General features: G+C 33.4%; 1 protein-coding gene across 1 annotated transcript; it reads left to right on the top strand.

Annotated features, from left to right (window-relative positions):
* The first annotated feature begins 220 nt into the window (after positions 1 to 220).
* On the top strand, positions 221 to 18,980 carry LOC138308826 (myb-like protein D). The gene is made up of 4 exons (XM_069249846.1): positions 221 to 341; positions 15,914 to 16,685; positions 17,323 to 17,822; positions 17,944 to 18,980. Exons 1-4 carry the CDS (start codon positions 221 to 223, stop codon positions 18,978 to 18,980), a joined length of 2,430 nt encoding a protein of 809 aa, XP_069105947.1.
* Positions 18,981 to 19,991: the final 1,011 nt, after the last annotated feature.

Genomic DNA, 19,991 nt, shown 5'->3' with positions numbered 1-19,991 from the left:
TCCGTAAATACCATAACACTTTCCTAAACGTTTTGTGCCTTTTAAAATGAGCACATCCAGTGTTATTTCCTGTGTATAACGTAAGGAAATGTCAGATGGTTACTTAACAGTGTCACAAATTTCTTTCACTAGTTCTTTGTCTTCGATGGCGATGAGCTGATGAGCTGATGTGACATTACATAACCGGGCTGCCATCGTGGTTGTAGCTTGTCAACCGTCCATGGCCATAGTTAACATAAGAAACATCAGTTTCATGGATGTAGGAGCTCTTCCTGTTTCCAACCTAGTGATTCACATATCGTATATGATGTTCCAGACTATCAGATCCACATTCTGCGAAGGTTTGAGCTGTTTCTCCTTAATTCGTATGAAGCATAATTCCTCATTCTTGTGAACCTTCAGTGACCATAAATGGCACAGGTGGATTCTTTGAGGTCATAAATGAGGTCTGCAGTGAAGTTCCACTATTTGCCAAGTCTGGAAAGCACTGTACAAAACTTTTTTTCTGGAGAGTCTTCAATGGTCTCTTTACGCATACACCAGATGTGACAAAACCATCACCTTCAAGGGAGTGGGAAAAGTCAGACCAATGAAAAACATTTAACATTAATGGCCTCATTAATGACCTCGATGATATCACCTGTACCATTTATTGTCGCACGAGGGTTCACGAGATTAATGAATGGTACTTCATACAAATTATGGAGCTATTGGCTACGGAGAACCAATTCCACAAATCGGAGAATGTGGATCTGGTGTAGTTTCCATTCTGCCGAACAAGTCTGAAACAGCATATACGATATGTTAGAATCTGAGGGAGATCCCACATCTCTGAACCTGTTGTTCCTGATATGAACTCTGGCCAAGGATTGGTTATGAAAGATGACAGGCTAGAACAACACTGGTAATGTATTGTCACATCAGCTCATCGACATTGAAGACGACGCTCTGGCTTTCGACAAATTTGATACTGATATCTCGATTATTCTGATGATTTGGACTACCAGCTACCAGACATGCCGAGTCTCTTCAGTGGATGGAGCAGTGAGGCGAGAAAGCACGCAAAATGATAATGGTTATCATTTAGAACCAGTGAAAGAAATATGTCACACTGCAGTAACCATCTAACATTTTGTCTATGCTATGCAAAGGAAACAAACAATGAATGTTCTCATTTTCAAAGACACAAACGTTCTGGAAAATGATATAAACGGAAACACAGGCTTAGGTTATATTTGTTACTCTATCAGTAGGTGTTGTGCTGTAATAATTATTTTTGAAACGCTGGTCAGCGTCAGCGGTTTGGAGTTCGAAAAATAGAATATGTGCATTATACGCACGTGGTGATGTTTTGTAAAACTAATGAAAGTATATCTTTTGCATTTCTATATATTTTTGTTTTTGTTTGTGTTTTTATTGATTTATTGATTGATAAGAGACCAAAAAACTGATTACGAATAATAATTTGTTGTTGGGAAACATTTTTGCTGCGTGAAGACAAATATGAAAAATTTGCTGAAAAATTACCATTTTTGAGCTTAAATTCTTATTTTTTTCATTTCCTACGTACAAATCGCTACATATATTGGATTATTTGGTCCTGATATGTACTTGTTGTTCTATTGTGGTCATTTTGATACCTTATTTGTCTACTTCAGTTGAAAAATGTCAATGTTATGAATATTTTTCATTTTTAGTGAAATTCGTGATGGCGGCCATCTTAATGACGTCATTACCGGAACTTATACAATGTTAATATTGTTTTTTTTTTTTTGTTTTTGTTTAAAATGATTTATAAGTGGACAAAAAACTAATTAGAAATAATAGTTTGCTGTTGGGAAACATTTTTGCTGCGTGAAGACAAATATGAAAAATTTGCTGAAAAATTTCCATTTTTGAGCTTAAAATCCTATTTTTCACTTCTTGCGTAAAATTCACAACATATATTTGATTATTTGGTCCTGATATGTTTTTATTGCTCTATTGTGGTCATTTTGATACCTCTTTTGTCTACTTCGGTTGAAAAAATGTCAATGTTATGACTATTTTTCATTTTTTAGTGAAATTCGAGATGGCGGCCATCTTGATGACGTCATAACAGGAAGTTCATCCCAACTTATGCAATGTTAACATTTTGATTTGTAATCAGTGGGTCATAAGGGTTAAGAAAAATATTGGTTCGGAGGTTTGGGGGGGGGGTGCATGTGGGACCCTCCTAGCCCATGGCCTATTAAGATTCCAAAGTTGAACACCTCAACATATGGGAAAAGATCTTTTAAGTATGTTGCATCCCAGGCGTGGAACAGCTTGTCGAACGATCTTAGACTAGTGGTAACTACGGGACGTTCCGAATCTGTTAGTGTATACATAACATGTACCATATGTAACTAACCTTACCAGTTGTGTTGTCTCTCTTTGACTCCTTTCCTTTAAGTTATAGTCACAAATCCGTTGTAGTCACATGGTTAAACACATTTATTTAATTGTTTTTTTTTTAAAGTTTTATAACTTAACATTAATTTTATACCTCTATAGACTATGTTAGTGGTTCTTCTGTCAATTTTTACTTTTTTATTTCTTCATATTGGCATATACTTCATTTATAATAATAATTCATTATTATTAATAATAAATAATATGCTATTAGTAATATCAGTGTGATACATAAGAGTTTAATATTAACTTTCTCTTTTATTCCCTGTGACTAAGCTATACATATAATGTTAGTATTTCTGTGTCATTGCAAAATCAGAGTATGATGACGAAAACATTGTATGGTTTATAAGTGAATGAAGCTCTAAATTATAGCTCCATAATGAACTCTGCTGCAATTATCTCTCCGAGTAACTTCAAATGCCATGCACTGTATTATGATTCTAATTCAGGTCTAGCCTGAGACCAGTGTGTTGTCCATGAAGGATACAGAACGCGAAGCTAACAATATACTTGGACAGTTCCTCAAGTTTTTAATTTACATATATATGTACCACTTTCCTTTTTATCCCCAATTCGTCTTTACAATCTTGAAAATACATGTTTCCATCCAAAGACTGGTAAAAAGAAGGGAAAACATAACAGCACGAATATTTTCTAAAATTTTTGTTAGTATTTTTGTTTTGCGTTAACTTTCGACAAAGTATTTTTAAACGCAGACACTATCTTATTTGCCCACGGACGATGACAATGTGTCATTGGTCTAAATGATACAAAAACAAAGAGGAGTGATGGGGAAATTCAATTCTTAGAGATCCAATAGCTTTGTTATAAACATATTGACACTTTCTCATTCTAATACATAATGGTGACATATCTACAGAATGAAATGGCGTATTCGTACACAATGGTGACGTATCTACAGAATGAAATGGCGTATTCGTACATAATTATGACGATGACTAACGCACACATGATAATCAACATGCATGGAGATAGTTTAAAAGGCCCGAAGGAAATGATGGTCGGTTTATGCAGATACAGCACAGTACAATAAATTAATCGTTCAATGTATCGGAGATTTTACACAAACTCCAGATAAAGGTATGGCTGGTTAATGTAACTTTTGTTTAATACTTAAACACAATGGTTCCAATTCAATACTGCCCTTAAACACAATAGTTCCAATTCAATCCTGCCCTTTAACACAATGGTTCTAATTCAATCCTGCCCTTTAACACAATGGTTCTAATTCAATCCTGCCCTTTAACTCAAAAGTTCTTATTCAATCCTGTCCTTAAACACAATAGTTCTAATTCAATCCTGCCCTTTAACACAATGGTTCTAATTCAATCCTGCCCTTTAACACAATGGTTCTAATTCAATCCTGCCCTTTAACACAATGGTTCTAATTCAATACTGCCCTTTAACATAATGGTTCCAATTCAATACTGCCCTTTAACACAATGGTTCCAATTCAATACTGCCCTTTAACACAATGGTTCTAATTCAATACTGCCCTTTAACACAATTGTTCCAATTCAATACTGCCCTTTAACACAATGGTTCTAATTCAATACTGCCCTTTAACACAATAGTTCTAATTCAATACTGCCCTTTAACACAATGGTTCTAATTCAATACTGCCCTTTAAAACAATAGTTCTAATTCAATACTGCCCTTTAACACAATAGTTCTAATTCAATACTGCCCTTTAACACAATGGTTCTAATTCAATACTGCCCTTTAACACAATAGTTCCAATTCAATACTGCCCTTTAAAACAATAGTTCCAATTCAATACTGCCCTTTAACACAATAGTTCTAATTCAATACTGCCCTTTAACACAATAGTTCTAATTCAATACTGCCCTTTAACACAATGGTTCCAATTCAATACTGCCCTTTAACACAATGGTTCCAATTCAATACTGCCCTTTAACACAATGGTTCTAATTCAATACTGCCCTTTAAAACAATGGTTCCAATTCAATACTGCCCTTTAACACAATGTTTCAAATTCAATACTGCCCTTTAACACAATGGTTCTAATTCAATAATGCCCTTTAACACAATGGTTCTAATTCAATACTGCCCTTTAACACAATGGTTCTAATTCAATACTGCCCTTTAACATAATGGTTCTAATTCAATACTGCCCTTTAACACAATGGTTCTAATTCAATACTGCCCTTTAACACAATGGTTCTAATTCAATACTGCCCTTTAACATAATGGTTCTAATTCAATACTGCCCTTTAACACAATGGTTCCAATTCAATACTGCCCTTTAACACAATGGTTCAAATTCAATACTGCCCTTTAACACAATGGTTCCAATTCAATACTGCCCTTTAACACAATGGTTCCAATTCAATACTGCCCTTTAACATAATGGTTCTAATTCAATACTGACCTTTAACACAATAGTTCTTATTCAATACTGCCCTTTAACATAATGGTTCCAATTTAATGCTGACCTTTAACACAATGTTCCAATTCAATACTGCCCTTTAACACAATGGTTCTAATTCAATACTGCCCTTTAACACAATGGTTCAATTCAATACTGCCCTTTAACATGGTTCAATTCATCTGCCCTTTAACACAATGGTTCTAATTCAATCGCCCTTTAACACAATGGTTCCAATTCAATACTGCCCTTTAACATAATGGTTCCAATTCAATACTGCCCTTTAACATAATGGTTCAATTCAATACTGCCCTTTAACACAATGGTTCCAATTCAATACTGCCCTTTAACATAATGGTTCCAATTCAATACTGCCCTTTAACATAATGGTTCCAATTCAATACTGCCCTTTAACACAATGGTTCAATTCAATACTGCCCTTTAACACAATAGTTCCAATTCAATACTGCCCTTTAACACAATATCGTTCTAATTCAATACTGCCCTTTAACACAATAGTTCCAATTCAATACTGCCCCTTTAACACAATAGTTCTAATTCAATACTGCCCTTTAACACAATAGTTCTAATTCAATACTGCCCTTTAACACAATGGTTCTAATTCAATACTGCCCTTTAACACAATGGTTCCAATTCAATACTGCCCTTTAACACAATGGTTCCAATTCAATACTGCCCTTTAACACAATGGTTCTAATTCAATACTGCCCTTTTAACACAATGGTTCTAATTCAATACTGCCCTTTAACATAATAGTTCCAATTCAATACTGCCCTTTAACACAATGGTTCTAATTCAATACTGCCCTTTAACACAATGGTTCTAATTCAATACTGCCCTTTAACACAATGGTTCCAATTCAATACTGCCCTTTAACACAATGGTTCTAATTCAATACTGCCCTTTAACACAATGGTTCTAATTCAATACTGCCCTTTAACACAATGGTTCAATTCAATACTGCCCTTTAACACAATGGTTCTAATTCAATACTGCCCTTTAACACAATGGTTCCAATTCAATACTGCCCTTTAACACAATGGTTCTAATTCAATACTGCCCTTTAACACAATGGTTCTAATTCAATACTGCCCTTTAACACAATGGTTCTAATTCAATACTGCCCTTTAACACAATGGTTCCAATTCAATACTGCCCTTTAACACAATGGTTCTAATTCAATACTGCCCTTTAACACAATGGTTCTAATTCAATACTGCCCTTTAACATAATGGTTCCAATTCAATACTGCCCTTTAACACAATGGTTCTAATTCAATACTGCCCTTTAACACAATGGTTCTAATTCAATACTGCCCTTTAACACAATGGTTCCAATTCAATACTGCCTTTAACAAATGTTCTAATTCAATACTGCCCTTTAACACAATGGTTCAATTCAATACTGCCTTTACACAATTGCTTAACAAGTTCAATTCAATACTGCCCTTTAACACAATGGTTCCAATTCAATACTGCCCTTTAACACAATGGTTCCAATTCAATACTGCCTTTAACAAATGGTTCTAATTCAATACTGCCCTTTAACATAATGGTTCCAATTCAATACTGCCCTTTAACACAATGGTTCTAATTCAATACTGCCCTTTAACACAATGGTTCTAATTCAATACTGCCCTTTAACACATAATGGTTCCAATTCAATACTGACCTTTAACATAATGGTTCTAATTCAATACTGCCCTTTAACACAATGGTTCTAATTCAATACTGCCCTTTAACACAATGGTTCCAATTTAATGCTGACCTTTAACACAATGGTTCTAATTCAATACTGCCCTTTAACACAATGGTTAATTCAATACTGCCCTTTAACACAATGGTTCAATTCAATACTGCCCTTTAACATAATGGTTCTAATTCAATACTGCCCTTTAACATAATGGTTCCAATTTAATACTGCCCTTTAACACAATGGTTCTAATTCAATACTGCCCTTTAACACAATGGTTCTAATTCAATACTGACCTTTAACATAATAGTTCTAATTCAATCCTGCCCTTTAACACAATGGTTCCAATTCAATACTGACCTTTAACACAATGGTTCCAATTCAATACTGACCTTTTACACAATGTTTCAAATTCAATACTGCCCTTTAACACAATGGTTCTAATTCAATACTGCCCTTTAACACAATGGTTCTAATTCAATACTGCCCTTTAACATAATGGTTCCAATTCAATACTGCCCTTTAACACAATGGTTCCAATTCAATACTGCCCTTTAACACAATGGTTCCAATTCAATACTGCCCTTTAACACAATGGTTCTAATTCAATACTGCCCTTTAACACAATGGTTCTAATTCAATACTGCCCTTTAACACAATGGTTCTAATTCAATACTGCCCTTTAACACAATGGTTCCAATTCAATACTGCCCTTTAACATAATGGTTCTAATTCAATACTGCCCTTTAACACAATGGTTCTAATTCAATACTGCCCTTTAACACAATGGTTCCAATTCAATACTGCCCTTTAACACAATGGTTCTAATTCAATACTGCCCTTTAACACAATGGTTCTAATTCAATACTGCCCTTTAACACAATGGTTCTAATTCAATACTGCCCTTTAACACAATGGTTCTAATTCAATACTGCCCTTTAACATAATGGTTCCAATTCAATACTGCCCTTTAACACAATGGTTCCAATTCAATACTGCCCTTTAACATAATGGTTCTAATTCAATACTGCCCTTTAACACAATGGTTCTAATTCAATACTGCCCTTTAACACAATGGTTCTAATTCAATACTGCCCTTTAACACAATGGTTCTAATTCAATACTGCCCTTTAACATAATGGTTCCAATTCAATACTGCCCTTTAACACAATGGTTCTAATTCAATACTGCCCTTTAACACAATGGTTCTAATTCAATACTGCCCTTTAACACAATGGTTCTAATTCAATCCTGCCCTTTAACACAATGGTTCTAATTCAATACTGCTTAAACAATTCAATTCCCTTTAACACAATGGTTCCAATTCAATACTGCCCTTTAACACAATGGTTCAATTCAATACTGCCCTTTAACACAATGGTTCTAAATTCAATACTGCCCTTTAACACAATGGTTCTAATTCAATACTGCCCTTTAACAATGTTCAATAATACTGCCCTTTAACATAATGGTTCCAATTCAATACTGCCCTTTAACAATGGTTCCAATTCAATACTGCCCTTTAACATAATGGTTCCAATTCAATACTGCCCTTTAACATAATGGTTCCAATTCAATACTGCCCTTTAACACAATGGTTCTAATTCAATACTGCCCTTTAAAACAATGGTTCTAATTCAATACTGCCCTTTAACACAATGGTTCCAATTCAATACTGCCCTTTAACACAATGTTTCAAATTCAATACTGCCCTTTAACACAATGGTTCTAATTCAATAATGCCCTTTAACACAATGGTTCCAATTCAATACTGCCCTTTAACATAATGGTTCTAATTCAATACTGCCCTTTAACATAATGGTTCCAATTCAATACTCACTGCCCTTTAACACAATGGTTCCAATTCAATACTGCCCTTTAACACAATGGTTCTAATTCAATACTGCCCTTTAACACAATGGTTCTAATTCAATACTGCCCTTTAACACAATGGTTCCAATTCAATACTGCCCTTTAACACAATGGTTCCAAATTCAATACTGCCCTTTTCAATACTGCCCTTTAACATAATGGTTCCAATTCAATACTGCCCTTTAACACAATGGTTCTAATTCAATACTGCCCTTTAACACAATGGTTCTAATTCAATACTGCCCTTTAACATAATGGTTCTAATTCAATACTGCCCTTTAACATAATGGTTCCAATTCAATACTGACCTTTAACACAATGGTTCTAATTCAATACTGCCCTTTAACACAATGGTTCTAATTCAATACTGCCCTTTAACATAATGGTTCTAATTCAATACTGCCCTTTAACACAATGGTTCCAATTCAATACTGACCTTTAACACAATGGTTCCAATTCAATACTGCCCTTTAACACAATGGTTCTAATTCAATACTGCCCTTTAACACAATGGTTCTAATTCAATACTGCCCTTTAACACAATGGTTCTAATTCAATACTGCCCTTTAACACAATGGTTCTAATTCAATACTGCCCTTTAACACAATGGTTCCAATTCAATACTGCCCTTTAACATAATGGTTTTAATTCAATACTGCCCTTTAACATAATGGTTCTAATTCAATACTGCCCTTTAACACAATGGTTCTAATTCAATACTGCCCTTTAACACAATAGTTCCAATTCAATACTGCCCTTTAACACAATGGTTCTAATTCAATACTGCCCTTTAACACAATAGTTCCAATTCAATACTGCCCTTTAACACAATAGTTCCAATTCAATACTGCCCTTTAACACAATAGTTTTAATTCAATCCTGCCCTTTAACACAATAGTTCCAATTCAATACTGCCCTTTAACATAATGGTTTCAATTCAATACTGCACTTTAACATAATGGTTCCAATTCAATACTGCCCTTTAACACAAGGGTTCTAATTCAATACTGCCCTTTAAAACAATGGTTCTAATTCAATACTGCCCTTTAACATAATGGTTCCAATTCAATACTGCCCTTTAACACAATGTTTCAAATTCAATACTGCCCTTTAACACAATGGTTCCAATTCAATACTGCCCTTTAACATAATGGTTCTAATTCAATACTGCCCTTTAACATAATGGTTCCAATTCAATACTGCCCTTTAATACAATGGTTCCAATTCAATACTGCCCTTTAACACAATGGTTCTAATTCAATACTGCCCTTTAACATAATGGTTCTAATTCAATACTGCCCTTTAACACAATGGTTCTAATTCAATACTGCCCTTTAACATAATGGTTCCAATTCAATACTGCCCTTTAACACAATGGTTCTAATTCAATACTGCCCTTTAACACAATGGTTCTAATTCAATACTGCCCTTTAACACAATGGTTCTAATTCAATACTGCCCTTTAACATAATGGTTCTAATTCAATACTGCCCTTTAACATAATGGTTCTAATTCAATACTGCCCTTTAACATAATGGTTCTAATTCAATACTGCCCTTTAACACAATGGTTCTAATTCAATAATGCCCTTTAACACAATGGTTCCAATTCAATACTGCCCTTTAACACAAAGGTTCCAATTCAATCCTGCCCTTTAACATAATGGTTCTAATTCAAAAATGTCCTTTAACACAATGGTTCTAATTCAATACTGCCCTTTAACATAATGGTTCCTAATTTAATGCTGACCTTTATCACAATGTTTCAAATTCAATACTGCCCTTTAACACAATGGTTCTAATTCAATACTACCCTTTAACATAATGGTTCCAATTCAATACCGCCCTTTAACACAATGTTTCAAATTCAATACTGCCCTTTAACATAATGGTTCCAATTCATACATGGTTCTAATTCAATACTGACCTTTAACACAATGGTTCTAATTCAATACTGCCCTTTAACACAATGGTTCTAATTCAATACTGCCCTTTAACATAATGGTTCCAATTCAATACTGCCCTTTAACACAATGGTCAAATTCAATACTTCTCTTTAACACAATGTTCAAATTCAATACCGCCCTTTAACACAAAGGTTCCAATTCAATACTGCCCTTAAACATACTGGTTCCAATTCAATACTGCCCTTTACCATAATGGTTCTAATTCAATACTGACCTTGAACATAATGATTCTAATTCAATACTGCCCTTTAACACAATGGTCAAATTCAATACTGCCCTTTAACATAATGGTCAAATTCAATACTGCCCTTTAACATAATGGTTCCAATTCAATACTGCCCATTAAAACAACGGTTCTAATTCAATACTGCCCATTAACACAACTGTTCTAATTCAATACTGCCCATTAACACAACTGTTCTAATTCAATACTGCCCATTAACACAACGGTTTTAATTCAATACTGCCCATTAACACAACTGTTCAAATTCAATACTGCCCATTAACACAACTGTTCTAATTCAATACTGCCCATTAACACAACTGTTCTAATTCAATACTGCCCATTAACACAACTGTTCTAATTCAATACTTCCCATTAACACAACTGTTCTAATTCAATACTGCCCATTAACACAACTGTTCTAATTCAATACTGCCCATTAACACAACTGTTCTAATTCAATACTGCCCATTAACACAACTGTTCTAATTCAATACTGCCCATTAACACAACTGTTCTAATTCAATACTGCCCATTAACACAACGGTTCTAATTCAATACTGCCCCAGATGATACATTTTTAAAGTCACACTTTACAATTATCTAGTTAGAATTTTTCTATTGAATTTATATCCGTAGTAAAACTGACTAATCTAAATATGTACCAGCTTTGATTTCACTTAAGTGTTCACACTGATGTGGACAATATGAACATATAAAAAATAGATATTCTAGTTTGTTATTTTTTCCGCATAAATTGCATAACGCTAATAAAACTACACTATATAATTGCTTTTCCTGTAATGAAATTCCGCGAGAAAATTTGTTTGGTTTAGACATAGTTGACGCAGAGATATGGTGTGAAGAAATCAGTGGCTTTATACAAGTTTGAAGCTTTTTACTTTGGCGAATACTAACATAGATTTTGAAAAGCTTTGACATATTACAAAGCCGACAACCTTTCACGAATGCTTCAGTTTAGGTAAACGTAGTTTTGATCCAGGACTTTATTGTTCGCATTTTGTTGTTATATTTTCATTATGGTCATCAATATACTCCGTTTTCATTTCCTTTGCCTGACCAGCTATACCATAAACCATTTGCAAAATAAAATGGCGTGTAAAGGGAGTTAAATTATAAAAATATGAAAGGGGGAGATAGATTATAAAAAAGTGTCTAAAGGGAAATTATGATAAAAAACGATGTGTTACAGGAGATAAATGATAAAAATGATGTGTAAAGGGAGATAAATTATAAAAAGATGTACAAATGGAGAAAATTTCCAAAAATATGTATAAAGGGAGATAAAACATAATAAAAAATTGTAAAGGGAGATAAATTTTAAAAAGTTTTATAATGAGAGATGGATTATAAAAAGATGTATTAGTAAGATGAATTATAAGAAAGATAAGTAAAGGCAGATGAATGATAAAAAAGTGTCTAAAGGGAGATAAATTTTATAAAAAAATCTGTAGAGGGAGATACATTAAAAAAAAGATGTATAAGGGGAGATAAATTATAAAAAAGATGTATAAGGTGAGATAAATTATTAAAAAGTGTGTGGGGAGATAAATTATAAAAAGATGCATCGTGATCGGGTGGTGTAGTGTTTAAGCCACTCACCTTTCACCTAGCCGGCCGGGGTTCGATCCCCGGCACAGACTTGAAAAGGTCAGAGGTCACTTACTCGATCAAATGGGTTTTCTCCGGGCACTCCGGTTTCCTCCCATTCTAAGACCCGTCGCGCACTTTCATTTTGGCCATCGAAAGTGATTTGTGTAAATTGTATAATAACTTGTTTCTTAATCGATGTAAAATAAATAACGTTTATGTATAAAGAAAAGATATATAAAGGGAGATATATTACAATAAAAGATGCGTAAAGGGAGATGAATAAAGGGAGTTGAATTATAAAAAAAGATGCATAAGGGGGGATAGATTATAAAAACATATGTAATGATTGGAGGTTAATTATGAAAGGGAGTTAAGTTATAAAAAAATCTATAAAAGGGTTAAATAATCAATAAATGCGTAAAGGAAGTATAAATAATGGAAATAAAAGAAAAACAGAAACATTTGCCTTCGATAAAAATGACATTTAGTTTTTCTTTAAAGCTACAGCCATAATAAAGTCATTCAGACCTAATAACATAGACTACGGATGGTTTTCTCACAAGAGAATCTATCTACATACATACCGTTAAGGGTCGATAAACTAAATAATGTTTTACATAAAATATCTATTTTTAGTACATAAACTGTTTTTAATGACAACGCATTAGCGGACGTTCACCATCAGCAGTATCTTTAATTAAAACGACACAAATATTTGCCAACACCTTCTAAAATTGATGATTTACAGACTAACACCATCCTATTCATTCGTTGCGAAACTAATTTATAGCAATATTATTGAAGGCAGTTCTTATTTGAGAAAAAGTGGCACCAGTTCATTGAATTTGTCTACATGCGATAACTATTCAAATTACGTTTTTTAAGATAATTGCTTTAAAGATGAAAGTCTGCAGACCATGGGAAGTGATTCTCTATGCGATTGATATTATAAGTGAAAATGGTGATTCTGGATAAGCAAATGTATTAGTCATGTGATAATATAATCTATCAGACGAATCTTGCTTGCTCATTTCCTGGGTTGATTTCTGTAAGTTTGAAAACAACCATGTGTTGGTTCATATTGGACTTGATGTATGTAGTTCATATAAAATTGATATCTTCAAAAAGCAACTTCGACATGCATTTGAAAACTACTTTGGTAGCAATTCAATGCTTATTTAGATAATTCAACAATTTTATTAACAGTTTTCTTCACAACTATATGCATTTTTTTATTTTCTGATACTTATCAAACTAACAATACTTAGTCCAACTCATGTAAATTACTTACAGTATGATGACCATTACACAATTAGCAGTATAGTTGCTTTAAACATTGACTATTGGCACTTAAACGTTTATTACAAAAGTGATTGAATTTTTGTATATTTTAACAACTTCCATTTATATCTTTTATGAATCTACTCCCACTCAGTTTAACATAGGTATAGTTACTGGATGTAAACGAATGAGATGGACACGTGCTTTCAGAAAGGGTGTGGTTTTGTTGTCAGCACGCATCTTTTTCCACGTTGATTTTCCTGCCGTTATATCTACTGTGTTATTTCGAAGGTCTTAAATGACACCACACGGCATGTATTAACTTGTCTTTACACGAAGATATTTGTCATTTATGCTTTAACGGTAATCACTTGAGCCAGTTTGTAGGTATATTAAATATCAAAAATATAAAATCGAAATGATTTATTAATTAAAATTTTTAAATGTCGTACCCTTATTGAGCAATAGTTCCTAATCTATTTCATAAAGGGTAGCTGATTGTAAATATCATACCAGGTTGTCGATATTGACGAAATAGGCAATAATATATTTCTTTTGTAATTAAATACTTGTATTGGATTTGTAGCAGCAATGTTAAAATTTCCATTAACCTTTAGAAATAGCGTGGCTTAGGGTTGTTTTCCGACAGATGATTTATTATCAACCTATGCTAGTACCAGCATTTATATTCAAGGAATGATAATGATATTATCAAGTAGTTTTATTTCCCACCTTTTGTTTTTGTAATATTCGCTTTGATGCACAGCAAAAAGAGAAATCGAAATTAAGTGTCTGTATGAGAAAATGTTGTTAGATATATGTAACAAAGACTCATATTTCATTTCCTTAACTTACCACCGAAGTGGACATTATAGTCTTTCAACCAGCGATAGAGGAGATATTGGTATATTTTAGTCACCAAATATCGAGATACATGTACAGCGTACTAATATAATAATATAAGTTAATTATGTTATAGTGAATAACATTTTACATTAAGTCCCCAACATCGATATTCCTCGAATATCCTTGTGATCACCAATTGTTTTATGAACCATTATCACGTGTTTTAGCATTTTACTTTAATTAATCATAGCTCTAATTGAAATTTAGACATACATAATTGGAAACTCACGAGGGTATGATAGTATCATCCATAAAATCCAGAACGCTTTTGAGTCTGTATCTTATGGTTCAGGTGTCTCTGTATTACACCTTATATTTCATCCATATTTGCACTTTTGTGGATTTTGGTAGCCACCTATCCAGTTTACCAGCATATTAATCTGCGTTTTCATATTTTATTTGTATTAACATGTTACATTGTATTACTTTCTTTATTTCCTATATTATTTGTAAAAGTATTCAGAAATAAATCGTCATAAGTATGCAAAGAAGATCATTAGATCGCCAGCATCGAGCGTTGTTGATAAAAATATGATTTTCCAATGTTGTGTTTCGTGATGTATTTATTGCATTTTCCATGTGGTACACAGCTGAAACCTTCATCAACCGTGACAGTAATATGATGTATTTCTACAACTTCTTTCTAGAAAATGTTTAAGAAATTTCATTATGGAATGAAATATTTCTATTTCTTTAACGAAGTAATCACAAGTAGTGTTGTTTTTAATCAGCGTCTGTTATGCGTAATCTGATATTCAGCTTTGTGTCTCGTGCTTTCTTCCTTACATTGATTGTCTAGTGTTTAATTAAGGATGTACCATAATCATAAGAGAGAAAACAAATCAGTTTTGTATATTTGGACTTGTATGATCGATTGAACTAGCTTCAATGAAAATCGAGGCGGCCAATACGTTCGGGTTTCCATTATTCTGCAAATTTGAAAAATTGAAAGTAAGACAGCAGAAAAGCAAAAAAAAAAAAAACAAACAAACAAACAAACATGCAAACAAAACAAGTGCGCCTACTTAAGACCAAGGCTAATAGTTAAATCGAAACATAGTGACAAATCAGAAGACGTAATTTTCAAAATTCGATGTAGGCTTATCATTTTACAATTATGAATATATAAAGTACAGTACTTTCTTTGAATGTAGGATGGGAAAACCATTTAATAAATCTACATTAAAATGCGCCTTTTCACCAGTTCGCAGTACTTTTCAATTTCATTAGTTTTATTAATTTAAACTCAATGATGATGTGGCAGTGGTGTCCTTAAAGTTTAATCAATATTCACAAGTTTTGCTATTGTTCTAAGTGAAACTGTAACTGTGTCGAATTAGTTTCTAAATATACAAGGACCTAGATTGGAAGTAAGTGTGAATTGTGAAATAATGGTTGCCCAAGGTTTTCTGAAAGCTAATCTAGTTAATCATTATAAATAATATAAACACAGTGTAGCTGATAGATTGATTACGAAACAACGCATTCTTAGAAGCAGCGGTATCAACATCAACAGCAGTAGAAACAACACGTAAAAAATCGTCAACAACTTACTCAGTTAAAGCACAAACTACAACAATAAAAGAAACAACAACAAGTACAAAATCACAAACAACATACTCAGTCAAAGCACCAACTACACCAATAATAGAAACAACAACAAGTACAAAATCATCAACAACATACTCAGTCAAAGCACCAACTACACCAATAATAGAAACAACAACAAGTACAAAATCATCAACAACATACTCAGTCAAAGCACCAACTACATCAATAATAGAAACAACAACAAGTACAAAATCACAAACAACATACTCAGTCAAAGCACCAACTACACCAATAATAGAAACAACAACAAGTACAAAATCATCAAAAACATACTCAGTCAAAAGCACCAACTACACCAATAATAGAAACAACAACAAGTACAAAATCATCAACAACAACATACTCAGTCAAAGCACCAACTACACCAATAATAGAAACAACAACAAGTACAAAATCACAAACAACATACTCAGTCAAAGCACCAACTACACCAATAATAGAAACAACAACAAGTACAAAATCACAAACAACATACTCAGTCAAAGCACCAACTACACCAATAATAGAAACAACAACAAGTACAAAATCATCAACAACATACTCAGTCAAAGCACCAACTACACCAATAATAGAAACAACAACAAGTACAAAATCACAAAACAACATACTCAGTCAAAGCACCAACTACACACCAATAATAGAAACAACAACAAGTACAAAATCATCAAACAACATACTCAGTCAAAGCACCAACTACACCAATAATAGAAACAACAACAAGTACAAAATCATCAACAACAACATACTCAGTCAAAGCACCAACTACACCAATAATAGAAACAACAACAAGTACAAAATCACAAACAACATACTCAGTCAAAGCACCAACTACACCAATAATAGAAACAACAACAAGTACAAAATCATCAACAACATACTCAGTCAAAGCACCAAACTACACCAATAATAGAAACAACAACAAGTACAAATCATCAACACACACATACTCAGTCAAAGCACCAACTACACCAATAATAGAAACAACAACAAGTACAAAATCATCAAACAACATACTCAGTCAAAGCACCAACTACACCAATAATAGAAACAACAACAAGTACAAAATCATCAACAACATACTCAGTCAAAGCACCAACTACACCAATAATAGAAACAACAACAAGTACAAAATCACAAACAACATACTCAGTCAAAGCACCAACTACACCAATAATAGAAACAACAACAAGTACAAAATCACAAACAAATCATCACAATACTCAGTCAAAGCACCAACTACACCAATAATAGAAACAACAACAAGTACAATATAATCACAAACATACTCAGTCAAAGCACCAACTACACCAATAATAGAAACAACAACAAGTACAAAATCATCAACAACATACTCAGTCAAAGCACCAACTACACCAATAATAGAAACAACAACAAGTACAAAATCATCAACAACATACTCAGTCAAAGCACCAACTACACCAATAATAGAAACAACAACAAGTACAAAATCATCAACAACATACTCAGTCAAAGCACCAACTACACCAATAATAGAAACAACAACAAGTACAAAATCATCAACAACATACTCAGTCAAAGCACCAACTACACCAATAATAGAAACAACAACAAGTACAAAATCATCAACAACATACTCAGTCAAAGCACCAACTACACCAATAATAGAAACAACAACAAGTACAAAATCACAAACAACATACTCAGTCAAAGCACCAACTACACCAATAATAGAAACAACAACAAGTACAAAATCACAAACAACATACCAGTCAAAGCACCAACTACACCAATAATAGAAACAACAACAAGTACAAAATCATCAACAACATACTCAGTCAAAGCACCAACTACACACAATAATAGAAACAACAACAAGTACAAAATCATCAAAAACATACTCAGTCAAAGCACCAACTACACCAATAATAGAAACAACAACAACAAGTACAAAATCACAAACAACATACTCAGTCAAAGCACCAACTACACCAATAATAGAAACAACAACAAGTACAAAATCACAAACAACATACTCAGTCAAAGCACCAACTACACCAATAATAGAAACAACAACAAGTACAAAATCATCAAACAACATACTCAGTCAAAGCACCAACAATACACCAATAATAGAAACAACAACAAGTACAAAATCATCAACACAAATACTCAGTCAAAGCACCAACTACACCAATAATAGAAACAACAACAAGTACAAAATCATCAACAACATACTCAGTCAAAGCACCAACTACACCAATAATAGAAACAACAACAAGTACAAAATCATCAACAACATACTCAGTCAAAGCACCAACTACACCAATAATAGAAACAACAACAAGTACAAAATCACAAACAACATACTCAGTCAAAGCACCAACTACACCAATAATAGAAACAACAACAAGTACAAAATCACAAACAACATACTCAGTCAAAGCACCAACTACACCAATAATAGAAACAACAACAAGTACAAAATCACAACAACATACTCAGTCAAAGCACCAACTACACCAATAATAGAAAACAACAACAAGTACAAAAACAACAACATACTCAGTCAAAGCACCAACTACACCAATAATAGAAACAACAACAAGTACAAAATCACATCAACAACATACTCAGTCAAAGCACCAACTACACCAATAATAGAAACAACAACAAGTACAAAATCATCAACAACATACTCAGTCAAGCACCACTACAAAGCACCAAATAATAGAAACAACAACAACAAGTACAAAATCATCAACAACATACTCAGTCAAAGCACCAACTACACCAATAATAGAAACAACAACAAGTACAAATTATCAACAACATACTCGGTCAAAGCACCTACTAAACCAATTCTAGAAACAGCAACAAGTACAAAATCACAAACAACATACTCAGTTATAACACCAACTACACCAATAACAGAAACAGCTGTAGAAAATGTAATTATAGCAGAATAATATTAGTAACAGTACCAGATTTTTTTTCAGTTCTTTTCACTCTAAAATAATGTCCGAAACTGGAATCTGAGATCGAAATCCGGTCTTTAATTTTTTTCCTAGTAAAGTGGAAAAAAATAGTGTCGGGGTAATAAATAAAGGTCGGTCATTTTTTTTTTTTTCTTTTTTTTTTTTTTTTTTTTTGGGGGGGGGGGGGGGGTAAGGAATGGTATTTTGTCTCTGTCAAAATAGGAGCAGACGAATTAGTATTTTTCATCAGTTACAAAAGTTATTTATCTTGCACCATTACCACCACTATGGACTGAAGTACTGATTGCGCATTCACAAAAACTTTTTTTTATATTTCATATTTTTGTGTTAATTAGACATGCATATATATGAATTAACACCAATAATTATTGTTCAAATGATGAATATCGTATATGCTCTATCAGTGGTAACAATAAAATCAGAAACAATTACGACAATAGCAATAACAAGAGCAGCATCAGAGGGAGCGCAAGGAGCAACAACAGTATTAATAGAAACAAGACCTTCGTTAAACGAGACCCGTATTTGCACGTGCAGCAACAATATGACAAACGGAAAAGCTACAGCTTCAATTCCAGCTACTGCAGACACTGTGTATATTTTATACTTTATTCGGAACGTCATAACTTTCTATCATACCAAAAGCTATCTAGATGGACATCACTAACATACGATGAAACAGACATAACACCATCAGGAGGTTTGTATGATTTAATGTACGGCGGACAAATAGACGGACCAAGTTATCACGTGGAAACATCAAAATGGCATAATGGATTACCGATTGAAGGACGTACATATCACCATCAGCTAAGGAAGTATATGGAGTATAATGGATTACAGACGGTATAATACCATCAGGAGTAACACCATATAATAGAATATAGCTCTCTATAAAGCGATGCAATGGCTCCCTCTGTCGCCCACTCCTCTGACCTGTGGATAACTAGCTACTCCAGGCCTCGCTTAGCCCACTCAACA

Source organism: Argopecten irradians, chromosome 1 (genome assembly GCF_041381155.1).
Source record: "Argopecten irradians isolate NY chromosome 1, Ai_NY, whole genome shotgun sequence".
NCBI classification, from domain to species: domain Eukaryota; kingdom Metazoa; phylum Mollusca; class Bivalvia; order Pectinida; family Pectinidae; genus Argopecten; species Argopecten irradians.
Note: the sequence above shows the minus strand (reverse complement) of the source record. Positions and strands in the feature narration are given on the sequence as shown.

Bases quoted from the DNA above. Each gene is read 5' to 3' on its own strand.
- LOC138308826 (XM_069249846.1), top strand. From the start codon at position 221: ATGGCCATAGTTAACATAAGAAACATCAGTTTCATGGATGTAGGAGCT. The intron at 16,686-17,322 runs GTACAAAATCAT...AAACATACTCAG, and splicing joins AATAATAGAAACAACAACAA to TCAAAGCACCAACTACACCA. The intron at 17,823-17,943 runs GTACAAAATCAT...CACCAATAATAG, and splicing joins AATAATAGAAACAACAACAA to AAACAACAACAACAAGTACA.